Source organism: Schistocerca nitens, chromosome 10, assembly GCF_023898315.1.
Source record: "Schistocerca nitens isolate TAMUIC-IGC-003100 chromosome 10, iqSchNite1.1, whole genome shotgun sequence".
Classification (NCBI taxonomy): Eukaryota; Metazoa; Arthropoda; class Insecta; order Orthoptera; family Acrididae; genus Schistocerca; species Schistocerca nitens.
In genome coordinates, this window is record NC_064623.1 from 216,434,310 (window position 1) to 216,457,630 (window position 23,321).

At 41.6% G+C, this 23,321-nt stretch overlaps 1 protein-coding gene across 4 annotated transcripts in view; it reads right to left on the bottom strand.

The window, feature by feature from the left end:
- Positions 1-23,321, bottom strand: part of LOC126210109 (zinc finger protein 501-like) — a 366,536-nt gene that overhangs the window by 106,911 nt on the left and 236,304 nt on the right. For all 4 annotated transcript variants that reach the window (XM_049939248.1, XM_049939250.1, XM_049939251.1 and 1 more), the window contains one exon: positions 22,054-22,113. In XM_049939248.1, coding sequence (XP_049795205.1) covers positions 22,054-22,113 — 60 coding nt within the window. The remainder of the gene's footprint in view (positions 1-22,053; positions 22,114-23,321) is intronic.

Consider the following 23,321-nt stretch of genomic DNA (forward strand, 5'->3'; position numbering starts at 1 on the left):
TCGGCTGCAGATTTCTAGACCTGCATTATGTGTGGGGATTTGTAGGACTTTCTTTGGTAGGTCAGAGATGCACTACATAAATAGAGCAGCTAATTGAGTAACAGAATACTTGGGGGTTGCACATAAGTGTTTCTTAGGCTATGCGGTCATTTGAGCTGCTCTAATGAACACTAGCCAGTCGATTTACAGCACGGGGAAGTCAAATGGCGTTCAGAATAAACACACCTCGACTATCACAATTGTATCAGTAAACTGTTTATTCATAATAAAGTTCCCGAATTTAATCGTCCTCCAGGAAAGTTCTCACACTCACATTATTCTTGGGATCGAGAGCTGGCTGAAATCGAAGTGGAAAGCTCCGAGGTATTTAGCGAGTTGTAGAATGTATATCAGAAAGACAGATTAGAGGCCGTAAGAAGGGGAGTGTTCGTCACAACTGACAAAAGCATTGTCTCTACTGAGGTTGAAGTTGAGTGTGACAGCAAAGCCATCTGGTCACGTTTACAGGTGTAAATGAAACTAAGTTAATTGTTGCATGTTTTTACGGCCACCTGATTCCACTGTGAGAGTTCAAGAGTCATTCAAAGAAAGTCTACAGTCAATAGTGCATAAACACCAGATCGTGCAATATTAGTTGCAGGTAACTTTAACTTGCTGAGTATAAACCGCGATGTCTACGGATTCATTGCAGGGTGTACAGACAGACAGTCATGCGAAGTACTTTTGAATACATTTTCTGAAAGCTGCCTTGACCAGCTAGCTTGAGAGGCCACACACATTGCAAATATCTTAGACCTTGTCTAAGGCTGGACCTTACTGACAGTGTCAGTACATAAACGGGGACTAGCAATCGTGATGTCATCGTAGCAACTGTGATTATGGAAGATAATAAATCAGTCAAGAAGGCTAGGAGAGTTATTTGAATGCACGGTGTCTGTTCCTCCAAAAGAACAGACATCACACGGATCCCACAGCTGTGAAACACTATATGTAAATTGCAGGGGGATCACTGCTGCAGCTGACACCAGTGATCCCCCCCCCCCCCCTTCAATTTACGACTAGTAGAGTGCTACTGCTAGACAGAGCAGATACACAGTTATTAACATCTCACTTAGACAGAGACTTGGCATCATTTAGTTCCAATAAGATGGATGGAATTGTGGGCAGAGTTTAAGCAGATTGTAAATCGTGGCCTGGAGCGTTACGTACCTAGTAAGTGGATAGGGTGGAAAAGATCCACCACGGTTTAGGAACGAAATTTGGCGGATGTTGAGGAAGCAGAGGCTGCTCCACTCTAGGTTCAAAAGGGGACGCACAAATGACGACAAATGAAGGTTAGTAGAGATTCATGCGCCTGTAAAAAGATCTATGCGTGCAGCATATGACTACTACTACTATCACACCTTAGTAAGACTTGGCAGAGAACCCAAGAAAATTCTGGTCATATGTAAAATCACTAAGCAGGTTTAAGGCTTCCATTTAGTCTCTTATTGACCAGTCTGGTGTGGCAATTGAGGATAGCAAAATGAGAGCCGAAGTTTTAAATTTCACATTCAAGAAATCGTTCACACAGAAGACCCATACAAACATACTATCATTTGACCACTGGAGAGACTCCCATAAATGGAAATGCCATGTGGCTAAGGCCTCCTGTCGGGTCGATCATTCACCTCGTGCAAATCTTTCGAGTTGACGCCACTGTGGCGACTTGAACAATACAACACCCAGTCCCTTGGTGGAGAAAATCTCCGACCCAGCTGGGAATCGAACTCGGGCTGTTAGGTATGACAGTCCATCGCACTGACCACTCAGCACCCAGCAGCAGACAGACTCCCGTATGGACGATATAAAAATAACCGTAGCTGGTGTAGAGAAACAACAGAAAGATTTGAAAACAAAGAAATCACCAGGGACAGATGGAATCCCAATTCGGTTTTACAAAGAGTACTCTACGGTATTGGTCCCTTACCTAGGTTGCACTTTATCATGAATCTCTCATCCTGCACATAGTCCCAAGAGACAGGAAAAAAGCACAGTGAGGTCATCAGTCCCATGTCTTGACAGTCCCTGAAAGAGTGAATCATAAGGATCTATGGTATATTCCCAGATCCTTCAGTTTATACTGGCTCTCGGGACTTATTTAAGTAGGCTTCTACGGGATAGGTAGTGCCTATCTTCAAGTGTCCATTGCTAAAGTTTTTCAGCACTTCCAGGACAGTCAACTATGGTTCAAACAAATCTTTAACTATTTGCGTTGGTCTCCTTTGTAATATATATATCTTCTGTTAGGCTAATACATATTCCCTTAGCTTTTTCCAATTCAGGTATCTGAGAATTTCCCTAGGACTGCTGTGAAAGTTTTTGGAAATGAAACCAGGCTTTCTCAAAATTTAGGAATCCAGGGAAGTACTGGCACGAACTATTTACAAAAGAGTGAAAAGACTCGTAGAAGCGGACCTTGGGCAAGATCAGTTTGTGCTCCAGAGAACTGTAGGAACATTTGAGCTAATACTGACCCCGCAACTCAAAAGACCGGTTCAAAAAGAGGCGAACCTACATTTATAGCGTTTAAATATTTAGAGAAAGCTTTTGACAAGGTGACTGGAATACACTCTTTGAAATTGTGAAGACAGCAATACAGGGAGTGCAGGAATATTTACAACTTGTACAAGAAGCAGACTGCAGTTACGAGAGTCAAAGGACGTAAAGACAAGCAATGAGAGCGAGACGGGGTTGTAACCTATCCCCAACATTATTCAGTCTGTAAAACAAGCAAGAAGTAAAAGAAACCAAAGAAAAATTTGGATAATCAGTTAAAGTTCACAGATCCAAAATAAAAGACAGTCTCAGTTTAATATTCATTGATTAATAACATGTTTTTCAATCTTAGCACATCATCAGATTAACTTAAAAAGGCAATAGAGACCGTGTTAGTCAAAATTAAAAGCCATGGCAATGGTCACCTTACTCAATACTAAAACCATGAAAAAAAAAGGGCTGAAGCGAAAAATGTAATTGTCAACTGAAGATAAAAATCCGAGCACCAGTAGCAAGCATGCCAGGTTTCATAGGCCTGTCACACACTAATAAACAAATACTGTAGCTGATAAAAAGGCTACTTAGGCAGGAACAATGTGATTATCTTCAGCTGACAATTGCATTTTTTTGCTTCAACTGGTTTCTTTCCACGGTTTTAATATTGACTAATGTGACTGTCATCATGGCTTTTAATTCTGGCTATTGCAGCCCATAGTGCCTTATTAGGTTAATCTGATGATGCGCTAAGAGCGTGAAATGCTTTAATATACAATACATATTGTAACAGACTGTCTTTTATTTGGAATATAGAATCACTGTTGTCGCATCAGGCCAGAGCAGAATGGACCATTTTGTACTTAGGTTCACAGAGGTGAAATAAAAATTTTTGAGGTTTGTTGATGACATTGTAATTTTCTCAGAGACAGAAAAGGATATGGAAGGGCAGTTAAACAGAATGGAGAGCATATTTAAAAAGGTTTATAAAATGAAAATCGATGAAAGTAAGGCATGGGTAATGGCATACACTGTACAGTAAAATTAAAACAGGTGGTGCTGAGGGTACTAGCTTAGGAAATGAGACACTGAAAGCAGTAAATATGTTTTGCTGTTTGGGTAGAAAAATAACAAAAGATGGTCAAAGTAGAGAGGATATGCAGACTAGCAACAGATACAAGTGTTTCTAAAAAAGAGTACTTTGTTAACACCTAATATAAAATTAAGTATTAGGAAGTATTTGCCTTTATTGTAGCCCTGTATAGAAGTGAAAAGTGGGTGTTCAGCAGTTTAGACTAGAAGAGAATACAAGGTTTTGAAAACTTGTGTTATAGAAGAATGCTGAAGACTAGATAGGTATATCAAACAGCTAATGAAGTGTTGCTAAACTTATATGGTGATAAAAGAACTTTACGCCACAACTTTGTTAAACAAAGGAATCAGTTGAAGGGCATGTCCTGAGGCATCAAGGAATCATCGGCTAGGTAATACTGTGTATTACGTATGATGAAATGGGAATGTAGTTTCCACCACATCTTGCCTATATGGAACTTTGATTACAAAATACACCTTACGAGGCCTGTTCAAACATTTGCAATTTTGTGCCAATGCTGTGATGGAGCAAAATGCAGTTAGCATTCCTGCACATGCCTGTGTTTAATGTGTAGCTGCCCGAAGTTTTATTGTTGTATGTCTGTTAGTTATTGTCAGTGCTGTACTGAGAACACTGTGGGGTAAAGTTTGTGAATTTCGAGATGACAAGAGTTAGAGGAGCATCACGTCTGCATGAAACTCAAGAAAACCTTTACAGAAACACACCAAATTATGCAGGAAGCCTGTTTTTTTTATCCTATTGTACAGGAGCATAACATCATTTGCTGAGAAACCGTTGGCTACTGCAATTTGCTTCAATATACTAAGTTCTTGCCATATTTCATTGTTGGCCAATGGTAATATACTTGTTGGAGGTGTTGGAGATTTACAAGGCCAAAATGCATGAGCCAACTAGTGTAGTCAATGGACAAAGCGATTTTGTGCCCAGCGCCTACTTTGCTTTGTCGGATAACATACTACGATAATCACTTAATGCCTCACGCATTTATACCTACCCTTGCTTGATGATTTATGTTGATAACAGTATGCATTTGCCTTACATCCATACATTCGTCGCTCTATTCCTGTAACTGATAATATCCTACCCATTCATGGAGTGTATGGCCAGACTATATAATTTTATTTATTGACTATTAATGTGTCGTATAAACGTTTTCTGTGGGAGACATATCATGACATATGAAAAGCCCTCTTTTGGTTAAGTTCTTACGAACGCTGCACGCCTACCTAACATCCTGGCAGCTGAGCAAACAGGGGGCGCTCACCATTGATCTGTCTTTTCTTCAGTTATTTTGTCATATAGACATTTTAGGTTTAATAGGTAATTTATAGGTTGCTATAGGCAATGTATTACATATACAGTAGAGCTACGATTATCCGAACGTCGGTCAACCGAACGACCACTTAACCGAACTGTGTACTCGCTCGCACCTGTTACTCTCCCACCCTACCGTCCATCATCCCCCCTCACTCCCAAATCAAGTTTCCCACAGTAGTCGCCGCACTGTGCCACCGCTGGCGGAACATTGCTTCTAATGGGGCCTTCACAAGGTGCTGCTGACCTGCCAAGCTGCCAGTCGCTGTGTTTCAACAATCAGCACACTTCTGTCGGCTCGGCACTGGCAGTAGTAGTAGCGGCAGTATCAAAGCTGTTCACAGCAACAGCTGCACCAGCTTAGAGTTGAGGCGTGCCGCTCCGCGCAGTTTGAAGGATTGCGTGCCTCCAAGAAGAGCTTCTCACGGTGCAAACAGTCACCTTCTGTTCTCTGTTACGACCCCTTGTGTGCTGCTGCGTGAAGAAGTGAACTTGACGATACAAAATTCTTAAACGCAAACGTGTTGTCCTTTCTATGAGGGACAAGTATGAGATTATTACTATATATTCCTACTGAAGTTGCCTTTGTATGTTACTTTGTAATACTAAAAGAGATGAATAAATTTACTGTACAGTACTGCTTTTTGGCAAATAAACATGTACAGTTTGATTATCCGAACAAACCAGTTTTCCGAACACCCATGTCCCCCAATTACTTCGGATAATCGACACTCTACTGTATTTTATTTTTGACCACAAATTCACCATAAGAGTGTCTGACCTATTATCTTTATATATTCATTTTTTAATAATTTTATATGGGTAACTGTATTCATCTTTTACTTTATCACAACTGTTTTCTATAATCGTTATCAAAATTTAAAAGTCTGCTACATGTATTTTACCTAATGTGTTTTTATCAGATTATGGTTCTTATGCAAATAATGACTACATCTAAGCCCACAGTAGCGACATCTATGAAGGATATAGGCAAACAGTTTTCTGGCAGCTACTGCACTTCAGTAGATTTTGTACAATAACGCCAGTAGCAAAATGACTGTGTGGACGATGTGGCCTATTTTACACTGTATTTTAGATTTATGTGACGATGCTGTGCTGAGTATATTTATATGTTTTGACGATGCCATTACGGCCTTATCGCATTAGGACATGGTGTAGAACAGGTACACTTTACCTTATTTTATCTGTACATTTCCCAGGTTGTATGATACTATATTGTGATATGAAATGCTGTATTATGTTGAAAGATAGACTGCCCACTAGCTGTATATATTTCTTATATTGTACATCCGAAGATGGTTATTACTAACTTAAACCGGTCATGGTCAAAGGAATTTATATTGTGATCTCAAGACTGGAATAAAAAAAAAACATTTGTTCAGAAAGGTTCTCCAAGACCAAAAAAAGCTTGTCAGGTCAGGTTACATGTCAAAGCCATGTTGATAGTTTTCTTTTACTTTGAATGATTAGTTCATCATGAATTCATGCCACAGAGACAAACTGTTAATCAATGGTACTATCGGGACATGTTGTGACACCTACAAGAAAATGTTACATGGCCTGAGATGTGGCAAACCAATTAATGGCTCTTGCATCACGATGATGCAGCTGCACATTCATCCTCGTTAGTGCGTGACTATTGCACAAGTTTCACAAGCTGCGTCATGGTCACAAATTGAACAGTGACCTGAAAAAAAGAATAAATTTCCTTTACTTTATGTCTATGGTCACAAATTTTTGGGTCATTAGACTAAGGATTTCAGTCAATAATGACCCCCCCCCCCCTCACCTTTATTTTACATTGTACAATTATTGTTGAAGAATATGTGTACACTGCAGTAGCAACATCTGGTGAACTTGCAACACAAACATTTTGTGGCTACTGTACGACAGCCTGTTTTGAACAGTAGTGCTGCTAACAAGATTACTCTTGTGTATAGTATTATTTATATATATATAATAGAGGGAAAAATTCCATGTGGGAAAATATATATAAAAAACAAAGATGCTGTGACTTGCCAAACGGGAAAGCGCTGGTAGATAGACACAATAAAAACACACACACACACACACACACACACACACACACACACACACACACAAATTTCAAGGTTTCGCAACCCGAGGTTGCTTCGTCAAGAAAGAGGGAAGGAGAGGGGAAGACAAAAGGATGTGGGTTTTAAGGGAGAGGGTAAGGAGTCATTCCAATCTCGGGAGTGGAAAGACTTACCTTAGAGGGAAAAAAGGACAGGTATACACTCGCGCGCGCACACACACACACACACACACACACACACACACACATATCCATCCGTACACATACAGACACAGGCAGACATACGTAAATGCAAAGAGGTTGGGCAGAGATGTCAGTCGAGGCGGAAGTACAGAGGCAAAGATGTTGTTGAATGACCGGTGAGGTATGAGGGGCGGCAACTTGAAATTAGCAGAGGTTGATGCCTGGTGGGTAACGGGAAGAGAGAATATATTGGAGGGCAAGTTCCCATCTCCGGAGTTGTGATAGGTTGGTGTCAGTGGGAAGTATCTAGATAACCCGGACGGTGTAAGACTGTGCCAAGATGTGCTGGCTGTGCACCAAGGCATGTTTTGCCACAGGGTGATCCTCATTACCAACAAACACTGTCTGTCTATTATTTATATATGTTTGATGAAGCTGGTGCTGATTTTGTGTTTAGCATTTCATGATGCCACTATGGCTCCAGTATATTAGGGTATGTTTTTTTCTTTTTTTTCTTTTATTTTTTTATTTATATAAAGTGTGTCTCCTCATATTTAAAGTGCACAAATGCACATGTATGTCAGTAATACAGGGCGCGGCAGCATTCATAGTGTAATTTGACTTGTGTAGCACAATGACGTACTGCAAGAATGCACGCCAGCTCGTGCCGCATTCGTGTACTAGTGAGCTACCATTTCAAGTGTGACAGTGATATGAAGCGGTGGACTGCACAGCATTGTAATGAAAGAACTGTGACGACACCAGAAGCCATGGAAAATGTTCATGCTACACTATTACGTAGCCCAAAAAGATCTGCTCATCGTCATGCGCAAACTGTGTATATGTCTGATCGCTCATTCAGGATAATATTGCACGAAGATCTACATTTTCACCCATATAAGCTGCAGATTGTTCAGGAAATTAGGCCTCGCAATTGGGTTTCACGCGAAACATTCTGCTTAACCGTGAGTGATCTCCTTTGCCAATATCCAAATGTTGCACACCATCCTGATGTCAGAGGAAGCTCATTTCGAGTTATGTGGCTCAGTGAATAAACAGAATATATGTTATTGGAGTGATGTAAACCCGCATGAACTGCACATCCAGCCCTTTCATAGTTCTCGTGTCACAGTGTGGTGTGGAGTTGCTTCCTTTGGGATTATTGGCCCTCACTTCTTTGAGGATGACAGCGGTGTGGCTGTAACTGTCACCAGTGAATGCTACCTAAAGATGCTGCAAGACTTTGTTCTTCCCCAATTAGGTATGGTCGATGTGGATGTGGAACAATTATGGTTTCAACAAGATGGAGCAACCTCCCATACAGCCAGAATTTGCATGGGTTTCTTGCAACAGACATTTCCTGGTAGCGAATTTTCCAGTTTTGGTGACATTTCCTGGCTGCCTCGCTCACCTGACCTTTCATGTGCAGACTTTGTCCTTTGTGGTTATCTGAAGCAAGAGGTGTTTCGAACACGTTGTGCCACCATTCTCGAGTTGAAGGATCGCATCAGAACTGCCGTCGTCAATGTCCCAGGGAATATGTTACGCCAAGTTATGGAAAGCTTGCAACGCTGCCTAGATGAATGTGTTGTGCAGGAGTCATATTCAAAAAGTAATCCACGCAATGGACAATGAATTACACATTAGTAAATGACATATCTTTAACTATTAACTGACATAAGAGGTAATAAATAAATTACAGTTACTGTCTGATGGTGTGTTTTTAATATCCTACAATGAATGCTGCCGCACCCTGTATTTTTCATCAAGGTCTGTTTTATTGTTTTAAGCTGTAGACAATCTGCTAGCTGTATTTGTGTTTTTCCCATATTTTGCTGCAGATATGAAGATGGTCATTATAGACCAAACCCGGTAGTCTGATGACATAAAAATTTGTGACCATAGACGTGAAGTAAAGGAAATTTATACTATTGCACAAAAACAAAGTCACTGTGTTGTCTCACTCTCCACACTCTCCAGAGCTGGCCCCTGTGAACTTGTTTTATTTCTAAAGTTGAAAACTCCTTGAAAGTCAAAGATTTGTAATGATGTTGTTGTTGTGGTCTTCAGTCCTGAGACTGGTTTGATGCAGCTCTCCATGCTACTCTATCCTGTGCAAGCTTCTTCATCTCCCAGTACCTACTGCAACCTACATCCTTCTGAATCCGCTTAGTGTATTCATCTCTTGGTCTCCCCCTACGATTTTTACCCTCCACGCTGCCCTCCAATAATAAATTGGTGATCCCTTGATGCCTCAGAACATGTCCTACCAACCGATCCCTTCTTCTGGTCAAGTTGTGCCACAAACTCCTCTTCTCCCCAATCCTATTCAGTACCTCCTCATTAGTTATGTGATCTACCCATCTAATCTTCAGCATTCTTCTGTAGCACCACATTTCGAAAGCTTCTATTCTCTTCTTGTCCAAACTATTTCCCGTCCATGTTTCACTTCCATACATGGCTACACTCCATACAAATACTTTCAGAAATGACTTCCTGACACTTAAATCTATACTCGATGTTAACAAATTTCTCTTCTTCAGAAACGCTTTCCTTGCAATTGCCAGTCTACATTTTATATCCTCTCTACTTCGACCATTATCAGTTATTTTGCTCCCCAAATAGCAAAACTCCTTTACTACTTTAAGTGTCTCATTTCTTAATCTAATACCCTCAACATCACCCGACTTAATTCGACTACATTCCATTATCCTCGTTTTGCTTTTGTTGATCTTCATCTTATATCCTCCCTTCAAGACACCATCCATTCCGTTCAACTGCTCTTCCAAGTCCTTTGCTGTCTCTGACAGAATTACAATGTCATCGGCGAACCTAAAAGTTTTTATTTCTTCTCCATGGATTTTAATACCTACTCCGAATTTTTCTTTTGTTTCCTTTACTGCTTGCTCAATATACAGATTGAATAACATCAGGGAGAGGCTACAACCCTGTCGCACTCCCTTCCCAACCACTGCTTCCCTTTCATGTCCCTCGACTCTTATAACTGCCATTTGGTTTTTGTACAAATTGTAAATAGCCTTTCGCTCCCTGTATTTTACCCCTGCCACCTTTAGAATTTGAAAGAGAGTATTCCAGTCAACATTGTCAAAAGCTTTCTCTAAGTCCACAAATGCTAGAAACGTAGGTTTGCCTTTCCTTAATCTTTCTTCTAAGATAAGTCGTAAGGTCAGTATTGCCTCACGTGTTCCAGTATTTCTACGGAATCCAAACTGATCTTCCCCGAGGTCGGCTTCTACTAGTTTTTCCATTCGTCTGTAAAGAATTCGTGTTAGTATTTTGCAGCTGTGGCTTATTAAACTGATTGTTCGGTAATTCTCACATCTGTCAACACCTGCTTTCTTTGGGATTGGAATTATTATATTCTTCTTGAAGTCTGAGGGTATTTCACCTGTTTCATACATCTTGCTCACCAGATGCTAGAGTTTTGTCAGGACTGGCTCTCCCAAGGCCGTCAGTAGTTCCAATGGAATGTTGTCTACTCCGGGGGCCTTGTTTCGACTCAGGTCTTTCAGTGCTCTGTCAAACTCTTCACACAGTATCGTATCTCCCATTTCATCTTCATCTACATCCTCTTCCATTTCCATAATATTGTCCTCAGGTACATCGCCCTTGTATAGACCCTCTATATACGAGGGCGGTTCAGAAAGTAACCTCCGATTGGTCACAGTGCGGGTTGTGGGGGGAGTAGCGACGCCATCTGTGCATTCACGCACTCAACAGGTCAGTCGGCATCAAGCCGTGGTCGAGTGAACGTCGTACCTGCGCTAGTTTAGTTTCTGTGGCAGTTTGAAATGTGTGCTGCAATAGAAAACCCCGCCAAATGTGAAGTGCGTGCTGTCATAAAGTTTTTTTACAGCCAAAGGATATTCTGCAGCAGCTATTCATCGTGAGCTTTGTGCCGTGTACGGACCAAGAGTTATGAGTGAAGGAGTTGTCCATGAATGGGTACGTTTATTTAAAAGTGGACGAGAAAACGTTCATGATGAAGAGAGGAGTGGTAGACCATCATTGGTGACTGACGAACTCGTTCAGACAGTTGATGCAAAAGTTCGTGAAAATCGATGTTTCCCAATGTCGCAGTTGTCTACCGGTTTTCCACAGATTTCTAAGACTCTCTTGTACGAGATAGGCTCGGGTCACAGCGGTTTGATGACGACGAAGAGCTCAAAGATGCGGTCACAGGCTGGCTCCAGGCACAAGCACGTGATTTTTATGCAGAAGGAATTTCAAAGCTTGTGAAGAGATACGATAAGTGCCTCAATCGCTATGGAGACTATGTAGAAAAATAGTGCAAAGATGTAGTTGTAAGATGTATATATTAAAATATTTTTATTTAACTTGGTGTATTTTTTTAAATCAACCGGAGGTTACTTTCTGAATGGCCCTCGTACTTCTTCCACCTTTCTGCTTTCCCTTCTTTGCTTAGAACTGGGTTTCCATCTGAACTCTTGATATTCATACAAGTGGCTCTCTTTTCTTCAAAGGTCTCTTTAATTTTCCTGTAGGCAGTATCTATCTTACCCCTAGGGAGATAAGCCTCTACATCCTTACATTTGTCCTCTAGCCATCCCTGCTTAGCCATTTTGCGCTTCCTGTCGATCTCATTTTTGAGACATTTGTATTCCTTTTTGCCTGCTTCATTTACTGCATTTTTATATTTTCTCCTTTCATCAATTAAATTCAATATTTCTTCTGTTACCCAAGGATTTCTACTACCCCCTCGTCTTTTTACCTACTTTATCCTCTGCTGCCTTCACTACTTCATCCCTCAAAGCTACCCATTCTTCTTCTACTGTATTTCTTTCCCCCATTCCTGTCAATTGTTCCCTTATGCTCTCCCTGAAACTCTGTACAACCTCTGGTTCTTTCAGTTTATCCAGGTCCCATCTTCTTAAATTCCCACTTTTTTGCAGTTTCTTAATCTACAGGTCATAACCAATAGATTGTGGTCAGAGTCCACATCTGCCCCTGGAAATGTCCTACAATTTAAAACGTGGTTCCTAAATCTCTGTCTTACCATTATATAATCTATCTGATACCTTTTAGTATCTCCAGGGTTCTTCCATGTATACAACCTTCTATCATGATTCTTAAACCAAGCGTTAGCTATGATTAAGTTGTGCTCTGTGCAATATTCTACCAGGCGGCTTCCTCTTTCATTTCTTAGCCCCAATCCATATTCACCTACTACGTTTCCTTCTCTCCCTTTTCCTACTGACGAATTCCAGTCACCCATGACTATTAAATTTTCGTCTCCCTTCACTATCTGAATAATTTCTTTTATTTCCTCATACATTTCTCCAATTTCTTCGTCATCTGCAGAGCTAGTTGGCATATAAACTTGTACTACTGTAGTAGGTGTGGGCTTCGTATCTATCTTGGCCACAATAATGCGTTCACTATGCTGTTTGTAGTAGCTTACCCACATTCCTATTTTCCTATTCATTATTAAACCTACTCCTGCATTACCCCTATTTGACTTTGTGTTTACAACCCTGTAGTCACCTGACCAGAAGTCTTGTTCCTCCTGCCACCGAACTTCACTAATTCCCACTATATCTAACTTTAACCTATCCATTTCCCTTTTCAAATTTTCTAACCTACCTGCCCGATTAAGGGACCTGACATTCCACACTCCGATCCGTAGAACGCCAGTTTTCTTTCTCCTGATAATGACATCCTCTTGAGTAGTCCCCGCCCGGAGATCCGAATGGGGGACTATTTTACCTCCGGAATATTTTACCCAAGAGGACGCCATCATCATTTAATCATACAGTAAAGCTGCATGCCCTCGGGAAAAATTACGGCCGTAGTTTCCCCTTGCTTTCAGCCGTTCGCAGTACCAGCACAGCAAGGCCGTTTTGGTTATTGTTACAAGGCCAGATCAGTCAATCATCCAGACTGTTGCCCTTGCAACTACTGAAAAAGCTGCTGCCCCTCTTCAGGAACCACACGTTTGTCTGGCCTCTCAACAGATACCCCTCCGTTGTGGTTGCACCTACGGAACGGCTATCTGTATCGCTGAGGCCCGCAAGCCTCCACACCAACGGAAAGGTCCATGGTTCATGTAATGATAGATGACAGAAAATAAAACTCGCTGATGGCACTTTGCGCGATCCAGCAAGAGGCATGCCAAGGCTGCTTCCGGAAGCAGAAATGGCATTGGGAGTGGTTTATCAATTGTGGAGGAAAGTATTTCGAAGGAGATCATGCACAACAAGTAAAAGGTAAGCATAGAAAAATTTTGTGGACAATGTTCTGGAATTTTTTGAACATGCCTTGTATATAGCTAAATTGTAATTGGACTTCATTCTACTACAATGGAACAATCTCAGTATAATTTATATGTGTGGCTTAGATGAATATTTTGCCAAGAACTGTTACTGTTTGGATGACAGACTAACTGACCTTTTTGGTGACATAATTTATTTATGCTCAATGAACATTGTGGCCCAAACTGCCAGTTACTACACTGGTGACAAAGAGATCACCGTTTTGCTTCACTGAGTGGTACTGTGGATGTCAGATTCCATGGGCTGTGGTGGTAACAGTTAAACCAGCAATGCAAACAGCTAAATCTTCCACAGGAGCAGTAACAGCAGCTGCATCACAACTCGACCAAGCACTTATTTCATTTACAACAGCAAGTCTTGATCTAGCACTTAAAAACAACACCTGCAGCAGTCACAGGTGCTGACAGAGATGATATTTCAGCGAATTAACAAGTTTCAAGAAGCTGGCTGGACGGCAACACGTATGCCAGCAGTGATCTCCACGAGAAGAAAGCCGCCAACAAACAGTGCCAGAAGTTCCTCAGACTTACGGGCGGATGTCAACAGGATGACAAAGCCAGCAATATTAAGACCGTCATCAACCTGGCAGAGAGAGCACTGGACGAGCCAACAATCTCCGTGCTGTCGAAAGGCCTGAACGTTGCTCCGGCTCCAAGAACGTTACCAAAATGTGACACCATCAGCGACGTCGAGCAAGCCATACGTGGACTCCCGCCTAGAGCAGCCGAGTAAGTGAGACCAGCAGGGTACTCGAGAGAGCAAGCATGCCGAAGAACAACATTACGGCAGAAGAGCGCAAGGCACTGCTGAACCTCTGCGATGACAAGGGTACAGTGGTCTTAGCAGCAGACAAAGGGAATGCGACAGTCCTACTGAAGTCAGAAGATTACTGGCAGAAGATCGACACCTGACTACAAGATCCAGCATGCAAAGAAGTGGGGAAAGACACAACTGCTTCTGTTACGTGCAAGACCATCGATCTTCTCAACAGCTCAGGACTTGACAGAAACACCGTCAGGAAGATTTACCCTCGGGCAACGGCTCCACTGTGACTGTATGGCCTCCCGAAGATCCGTAAGGAGGATGTCCCACTACGTCCTATATTGAACACCGTAAATTCTCCGACGTACGGTGTAGCGAAGCACCTAACACGCTGTTAAAACCACTCGTGGGTCACTGCCCTCACCATGTCAAGAACTCGACCGAATTTGTTAAGGTACTCCAAGGGTTAGGCCTGGACGAGAAGGATCTACTAGTCAGCTTTGAAGTCACTTCTCTTTTCACCAGGGTGCCACTGGATGATTCCTTAGCTCTACTCGAAGATCACTTCGATGTGGACACACTCGGACTCTTTCGTCTAGTGTTAAACACGACATACTTCAAATGTGGTGGGAAATTCTATGAACAAACAGATGGTGTTGCCACGAGTTCCCCTCGACCCCAGGTATTGCCAACTTGTACATGGAGCACTTTGAAGATGTGGCACTGAACACTGCCCGCCATAAACCAAAGGTGTTATACAGATACGTGGACAACACATTTGTAGTGTGGCCCCGTGGCAAGAAAAAGCAACAGGAGTTCCTACACCATCGCAGTGGCATACATGACAGCATCAAATTCACCATGGAGGTAGAAGAGAATGGCTGCCTTCCCTTCTTAGATATTTTGATCAACAAAAATCCGGATGGTACGTTGGGACACTCGGTCCATGGGAAGAAGACGCACACGGACTTATATCTCAATGCTCAGATCTGCCACCATCCAGCACAACCTTGGTACAAAGAGCCAGGTCGATCTGTGGCAGCGAGAGTTCGCCGTGTGAGTTAGCACATCTGCGGGAAACCTTCCGTAAGAATGACACAAATAAGACATGCCTTGCATGTAGACAAGAGGTGGGAGGAGAAACCAGAAGAAGATGAAGCAAAATGTGTGGCGTTTCTGCTGTTTGCTGGACCGCCAACAGCCATGATCACAAGAATATTAAAGAAGCACGAAATAACGACTATCTTTCGCGCACCGAAAAAAGTCAAAGATATACTAGGCTCAACCAAAGAACAACTGGGGCTGCAGATGCCGGGCATTTACAGTACTGAGTGCGAATGTGGGATGGAATATATCAGGCAGACACAGCAATGTATCTCCCAGTGCTGTACTGAACACATCAGGAACGTACGACTAGGACAGACAAACAAGTCCGCTGTAGCAGAACATAGCATTATCGAGGGTCACACCTTCGAATTCGAAAAAATGAAGAAGCTGTGCAGTGCCAATTGTTTCTGGGACTCAATCTTCACAGAGGCAGTGGAGGTACGTCTGCACAACAATTTAGTAAACAGGGATAGCGGTTTTCAGCTCAGTGCAGCGTGGAATCCCACAATTGACAAAATACGTCAGGAACACTTCGATCTGAAGACAGCGGCGTCCGCAGACAGATTGGATAGCCACCGGGTCTCAACGTCGGTCCGCGCCGTGAACACCCCCCCCCTCCCTCCCCACCACTACCGACGCAGTACCCCCATCTGGAGGAACGCGATTGGCCGGTCTACAGTAGCAGACGACAGCCAAGCAGCTATATAGATATGCAGAACACAGCTACCGACACTTTGCCGGAAGATGATGGGTACGAAACTCGAAACATTGTGAGAAGACGATGCCACCACTCGGCTAATAACTCGAGAAGAATTCATCAGTGGAATACGCCGAGAAAGAGTGCAATCACATGTAAGTTTCAAGAAGACTGGAAAATATATCAAAAATGCTTTCCACTGCTTTTTCAAGCAACAGACATTAAATGTCCCCCATCAGCAACAGGCCTTTCTACATCTACATACAAATTCCACAAGCCAGCACATGGTGTTTGGCAGAGGGTACTGTGTACCACTATTGGCCATTTTCTTTCCTGTTCCACTCACAACTAGAGCAAAGGAAGAATATTTATATGCCTCCATATATGGCCCAATCTTTTTAATCTTATTTTCGTGGTCCTTACATGAAATGCATGTTGGCAGCAATAGAATTGTTCTGCAGTCAGTCTCCGATGCTGTTTCCCTAAGTTTTCTCAACAGCATTCATCAAAAAGAACATTCCCTTCCCTCCTGCGATTCCCCTTTGAGTTCCCAAACAATCTCAGTATTACTTGCATGTTGTTCAAACATCCCGGTACAAAATCTATCAGCCTGCCTCTGAATTGCTTCGATGTCTTCCTTTAATTGGACCTGGTGCAAATCCCAAATACTCGAACAGCATTCAACAATGGATCACACTCATGTCCTATATGTGGTCTCCTTTACAGATGAACCACACTTTCCTAAATTTCTTCCAATAAACTGAAGCTGACCATTTATCTTCCCCAATACAATCCTTAAATCCTCATTCCATGCCATGTTGTCTTGCAATATTACGCCCAGACATTTAATCACTGTGACTGTGTCAAACAGCACACTACTAATTCTGTATCTGAACATTATAAGTTTGTTTTTACCTGCTGATCTGCATTAACTTACATTCTTCTACATTTAGAGCTAGCTGCCATTCATCACACTGACTAGAAAGTTTGTATTGGTCATCTTGTATCATCCTACAGTCGTCCAATGAGACAGCTTCGCATACACTACAGCATAATCAGCAAACCGCAGCAGATTTCTGCCCACCCTGTCTGCCAGTTCATTTATGTATATAGAGAACAACAGTGGTTGTATCACACTTTCCTGGAGCACTCCTGACAATATTTTTGGCTCTGATGAACAACTTGCAATCGAGGACAACATACTCGCCTCTGTTGCTTAAGAAGTCTTTGAGCCACTCACATATCTGGGAAACTATTCCGTATGCTTGTACTTCTGTTAACAATTGGCAGTACAGAATCGTGCACATGCCTTACTTATACCTGTCAATGAATCTTCAATAACATTCCTCAGTTCAAAAGTTAGACCCACTGTCCGATCTGTCAGTGTTACTGTTATTTGATGCATTTTCTTTATTGTCTGAGCATTTTTACAACAAAATACATGTGGTAGTGGCAAGGCTAGAATTCTTACATCAGCAGAAGTCCAACACTGTATGTTATGCAACCTGGGTAGTGAAATTTCTGGTGTTGAATAAAAAATGTTGAGTCACATCAAAGTGCATTACACCATACAAAGAAAGTTTAATTCACGATGTAGTGATTTGCTTGGCCTCGGGTAAAGAGGTTTACAAACAAGCTTTACAACAGTCTGACCCCTCCCCATGACTGAAGTGCTACAAATTTTAAATATCACAAGTGGTGAAACTAAGTTTTCAGCAGACTTTGACATTTCACATGTGGGTCAGAGCTAAAGTGACACAGTGCAGCGAGTTTCCATGTCTAGAGATAAACAAGTTCCATACATTGACGGCCAACCAGCCACATTCTCCACAGTTCCAAGCTGGTACCAGGTGTCATCCACAGTGATACACTGTTTTCCAGTTGCCCATAAGGTTTTCCCTTGCATCCCAGATGGAAATGTCCACATTTCGAGGATGAGTATAAGTGTTTACATAAAGGTCACATTGCGGAAGTATTCTATAGCACTGCAGACACCAAGCAGTAACCCCAAGTCTGTAAAAATAAAACTGCGAACAATTTTGTTACAAACAATGATGGAAAACATTCCAGTGACTTGTCTTTTCGATACCAGCATGTCAATCTCAGTGATAAACCAGTGGACATACTTAAGTGTGCGTACTCCATCGCTCAGAACAGTGCAATCAAAGTTGCACACAATGCCTTTTATCTGTTCAACTTTACGTATGCACTTAAATTTCCAACAACACAACTATGCATGCACAATTTCCTCGAAATGGAGGCCATGGGAACAAGTGCATTGTTTCCCAGGGCCAGTGGAAATCTCTTGTGCTGTTGAGCACACAACACGCTGCTGAGGACCATATGTGTCTCATTTCATAGAGTGCCGAGGTTACGCTATAAGGCAATTTATGTGCAGCAATGTCCGTTGACTCCACACAAAGCATACAGAAATTTATAGATGATTACAGTCAACGAGAAGTCATACAGAATGCCACTTCTAAAGGTTCTTTGAATAAAAATGTGAGATGTGTTCCCCTGAGCACCGAGTATATTATTATATAAAAACGCTCATATCACATTACTGTAAAGAATAATATGATGTAAGTCTTGAAGCAGGAAAGAAGCAGCATACAAATATATGAAAACTGTGGATGAATATTCATGCTATGCTGACTTAAGGGCACAATTGAGGAGCCAGGTCTGAACAAAAGAAATGATGAGTTATGTGTAGCTCCTCAACAACCTACTGGAAACTGAAATGGAAGGACAATGATGATGTTAAATATACAAAACTGGAAAACACAACATCTGTTCTAGTGCATTCTGGCATCTATAATGTTCCCACATTTGTTGAGTCCCAGTATGTTATTTCCATTTGAGTTCCCCAAACATCTCCATAACATCTACATGTTGTTCGAACCTGCCCCTAACAAATCTAGCTACCCACCTCTGAATTGGTTCGGTGTCTTCCTTTAATCCGAACTTGTGTGGATCCCAAACACACAAACAGTACTCAAGAACACATCACTCTAGCGTCCTACATGAGGTCTCCTTTACAAATGAACCACACTTTCCTAAAAGTCTACCAATAGACGAAAGTCAACTATCTGCCTTCCCTACCGCAATTTTCACATGCTCATTCCATTGCATATCACTTTGCAACAATATGTCCACATATTTAAATGACATGATTGTATCGAGAAGGACATTACTAATGATGTAACTGAACATGGCGGGTTTGTTTTTCCAACTCCTCGGCATTAACTTGCATTTTTTGGAGCTAACTGCTATTCATCACACCAATTAGAAATTCTCTATTAAGTCATCTTGCATCATCCTACAGTAACTTATCTTCGATACCTGTCCGTACACCTCAGATTACTGCCTACCCTATCCACCAAATCATTTATGCACATAGAAAATAATTGTGGTCCTACCAAACTTCCCTTGGGCACTCCTGACAATACCCTTGTCTCTGATGAATACCCTCATCAAGGACAACATACTGGGTTCCATTACTTAAGGAGCCTTTGAGTCACTCACATACCTGGGAATCCATTTTGTACACTCAAACCTTCATTAACAGTTTGCAGTGGTGTACCATGTCAAATGCTTTTTGGAAATATAAAAAATATGGAACGTTCCTGCTTGAGTTACGCTCAGTGATAACATCGAAAAGATTCTAGCACTATTTGCTGAACCATTTTGGCAACTGTCTGCCACAGTCATGTGATGTGGTAAGGGAAGAATATAAACAGCAGAGCAGAGATGAAAGGGGAATCATTGTAGCGCTGGTACAGTCCAGAAATGGTCAAATCCAGTGACATAAGCAACTTTGACAAATGAAAAAATTTTATGGCCCGACACCTAGAAAGAAGAATCTTGAAAACTGTGGTGCTGGTCAACTATTCACATGTCACTGCAATGAGCATCTATGGAAAGTGGTTGAAGTATGTTGAAACCACCAGATGCCCGTACCTCATCACAGAATGTGAAGGTTGGAATCTTCCTGTTGTGTACATAGTTCTGCGTAGTCAGCGCGTACACAACTTTTCCAATAGAGCGCGCCCCGCTAAGCACAACAGCACAGGCGCAGCGCTCCTCCGTCTCCGCACTACGAGATGGCGCTGTCTTAGAGACGGACCAAATTCTGCTTCTGCCGATCCGCGTATTAATATGTCACGCAGCCAATGAGATTGCTGCTAACGTAGAACCTTTTCTCCTCGTGGATCACACTCGCGCAGTGATACCTGAACGTGCGAGGTATTATAACGAGTGTACAGACCTCCGATTAGTCAGTCTGCATTAGTCTGTAGTCAAGTTTTAGTCTGTGCCTAATAAGATTATCATATTCCTGTACATAGCCATGTATAGACACTTTGTCAAGTATCAGAGATATGTAAGAATAAGATTAACGTACCAAGACCAAAGGAACTACAGATTGTCAATTGTAAACAGCATCCAGAATCAAGTTACGTAATATCTATGAGTTTTATTATTTTAATAAATGTGTGTGAAAATTAATCAAGTTCTGTTTAAATTTGGTCACCGTCAATCTGCTTCTCTAAGCGTGCAAGTGGCATTTCTACTGTCTGACCTAACAGCAGAAGATAAACACACCACAATAAGACCACGAGACATATTGCTGACACTCGCCTACTACGTTAGAGTGACAAGTCAAATAATCTGATGGTGTGTGTACCGAAGGTCTTACAGTATGCACACCACACTTCCCCACTGTGTAAAGCAGGATACGCAGTGATGAGTGGTAGACCTGATGAAAGAGACAATGCTGGTGCAGATACAATTTGGAAAACACCATTCAGAATGCACTGTTGAGTATGTGGTTCCTCAGGAGACAGCCACTACATGTTTCCATGTTGACATAGTGAAATTATCAATAATGATTCCTCTGGGCTGTGGATCATCAAAATAGGACCACACATAAATGCCTGGTTGGATGAATCACTTTCATTTTTACACCAGGTCGACGGTTATGTCCAGATACACTATTTCCTAGGCAAGTGGCCACTTGTGACACGCACCGAGCCACGAGCATAGGCCGATGGGGAACGTATCTTGCTATAGAGGACATTCACCTAGGATTTCGTGGGGCCTGCAGAAATAACTGAAATCATGTAGACAGCTGTGGACTATGTGAATGTGGCAGTGAACACAATGCATCCCTTCATGTTTAACATCTTCATCAACTGACGCATCATCTTCAAGCTGCCTGTCCATGTCACTAGGCCAGAATTGTGCTACAGTGATTTGAGGAGCACAGCACCGAACTAACACTGATGGCCGGAACCAAACAGAGCAAATCTGGGACACTCTGCCGTCTTCATGCCCATAAACCAATGGCCCACATTATAAGGGAATTGCATGACTTGTACGTGTGCATCTGGTGCCACATACATACAGAAACATACCTATGACTTGCCAAATCCACGCCACATATGAGTGCTGCTGCATTGTGTTCCAAAGGTGGACCAACACGCTGTGAAGCAGCTGGTCGTAGTGTTTTGGCTCACCTGTGTGGAACAGAGTGTTTAGCTGAGACATCAAAAGTCACAGCCCAAAATGTACAGGAATCCTGTTACCACTAGGGGCTCATAAGAACACTCAGGCATTATATGCATTGTTCCCAGTAGGAATAAGGGTGTTATGAGTCGGCCATTATTACATTAGGTTGGGTGGAGCACTATTTTATGCAAGCCACTTATGGGCTATCTGAAAGCTGTGGGAGCGAACACTGTGGTGGTTTGCTGCAGCCAAAGAGGAAAAGTCTTGCAACCATGGAAATCTGACAAATTATGTTATCTCTTTTTTTGATCATCATCATATATTTATATTCCATTAAGTTTTCTCGCTTTTCTCACTACCACAATGTAAAAGCATCGATGAAAAACACATTATTTAATTGAAAACTCCACATATTATACAGGAAGAAATAGGAGGTAATACTTACAATATTCTCTTCTTTAATGAAAATCTGTTCAAACGGTTGCAGTTCAGGTTCAGTTGATATCTGCAGGTAAGAAAGCACATTGAGTTCACACAGATACACAATGGGCGTAAAAATGAAATTTGTCAATCTTATATACAGGGATGTATAATTATCTTATTTCGTAAGTTGAGGCTATGTACAGCACTTCAGCTAATGTATTTAAAAGTTGTATACTACTACTAGGACTGATATACACAAACAGAAATTAATTTTTCATAAATGTCAATCTCTATTACCTGGACACCAAATACTTCAAACCATTCATCAGCACCAATGTGTAATTTTCTCTTCTCCCTTACTTTAAATTGGAGTCACTGCTGGACATAAATGTGTGATACTTTACTCACTACACAAGTCCTACAATAACAGCTAATTTTCCAATATTATAGTAATACTGTCTGTCAGATTTCTTTCTCCCTCCAACAGCGCCCTATGAAACAAATTATAGTGCTGTCTAACAATTGAAGTGCAATCTCAAATTGTTGAACTTCATTTTTTACTGAATGCACATTTTGATCCCTGTTCTACCAGCATATGTTCCAATTTTACAAGTAACCATAAGCTACAACAGATAGGAACCCTACTCACAATGGAAATATGTTGGATCTAATGGCAGCAAATAGACCTGACCTCTTTGAGGGTGCCCACGTTGAAACTGGTATCAGTGACCAAGACACAGTTGTGGCAACAATGATTACCAAGGTACAAAGGACAATTAAAACAATGTTCAATAAACCAGATAAAAAATCAGTAATGTCAATCTCAATGAGGAACATGAAATTTTCAGTACAGACCAGGTGCATGTAGAGGAACTTTAGCTCAAGTTAGATATGTAGATATGTATCTGGATAGATATGTAGACAGTAAAACAGTTCATACTGGGAGAGAACCTCCATGGTATACAGTCACTGTAAAGAAACTTCTAAAGAAACAAAGATTACTGGAAAATACATGTAAAACAAAGCACAGGGCTATAGATAGAAAAATCTGAATGAAACACATTCGGCTGTCAAGAGAGCAATGTATGATGCTGCCTTCAGAATACTGTCAAATGACATTTCACAAAATTCAAAGAAATTCTAGTTGTATGCAAAGGCTGTTAGTGGCACCAAAATTAGTTCCCAGTCCCTAGCAAATAAGACAGGAACTGAAATTGAGGGTAGCAAAGCAATAGCTGAAATAAATGCTTAACTCCATTTTCAAATGTTCCTTTACAAAGGAAGACCTAG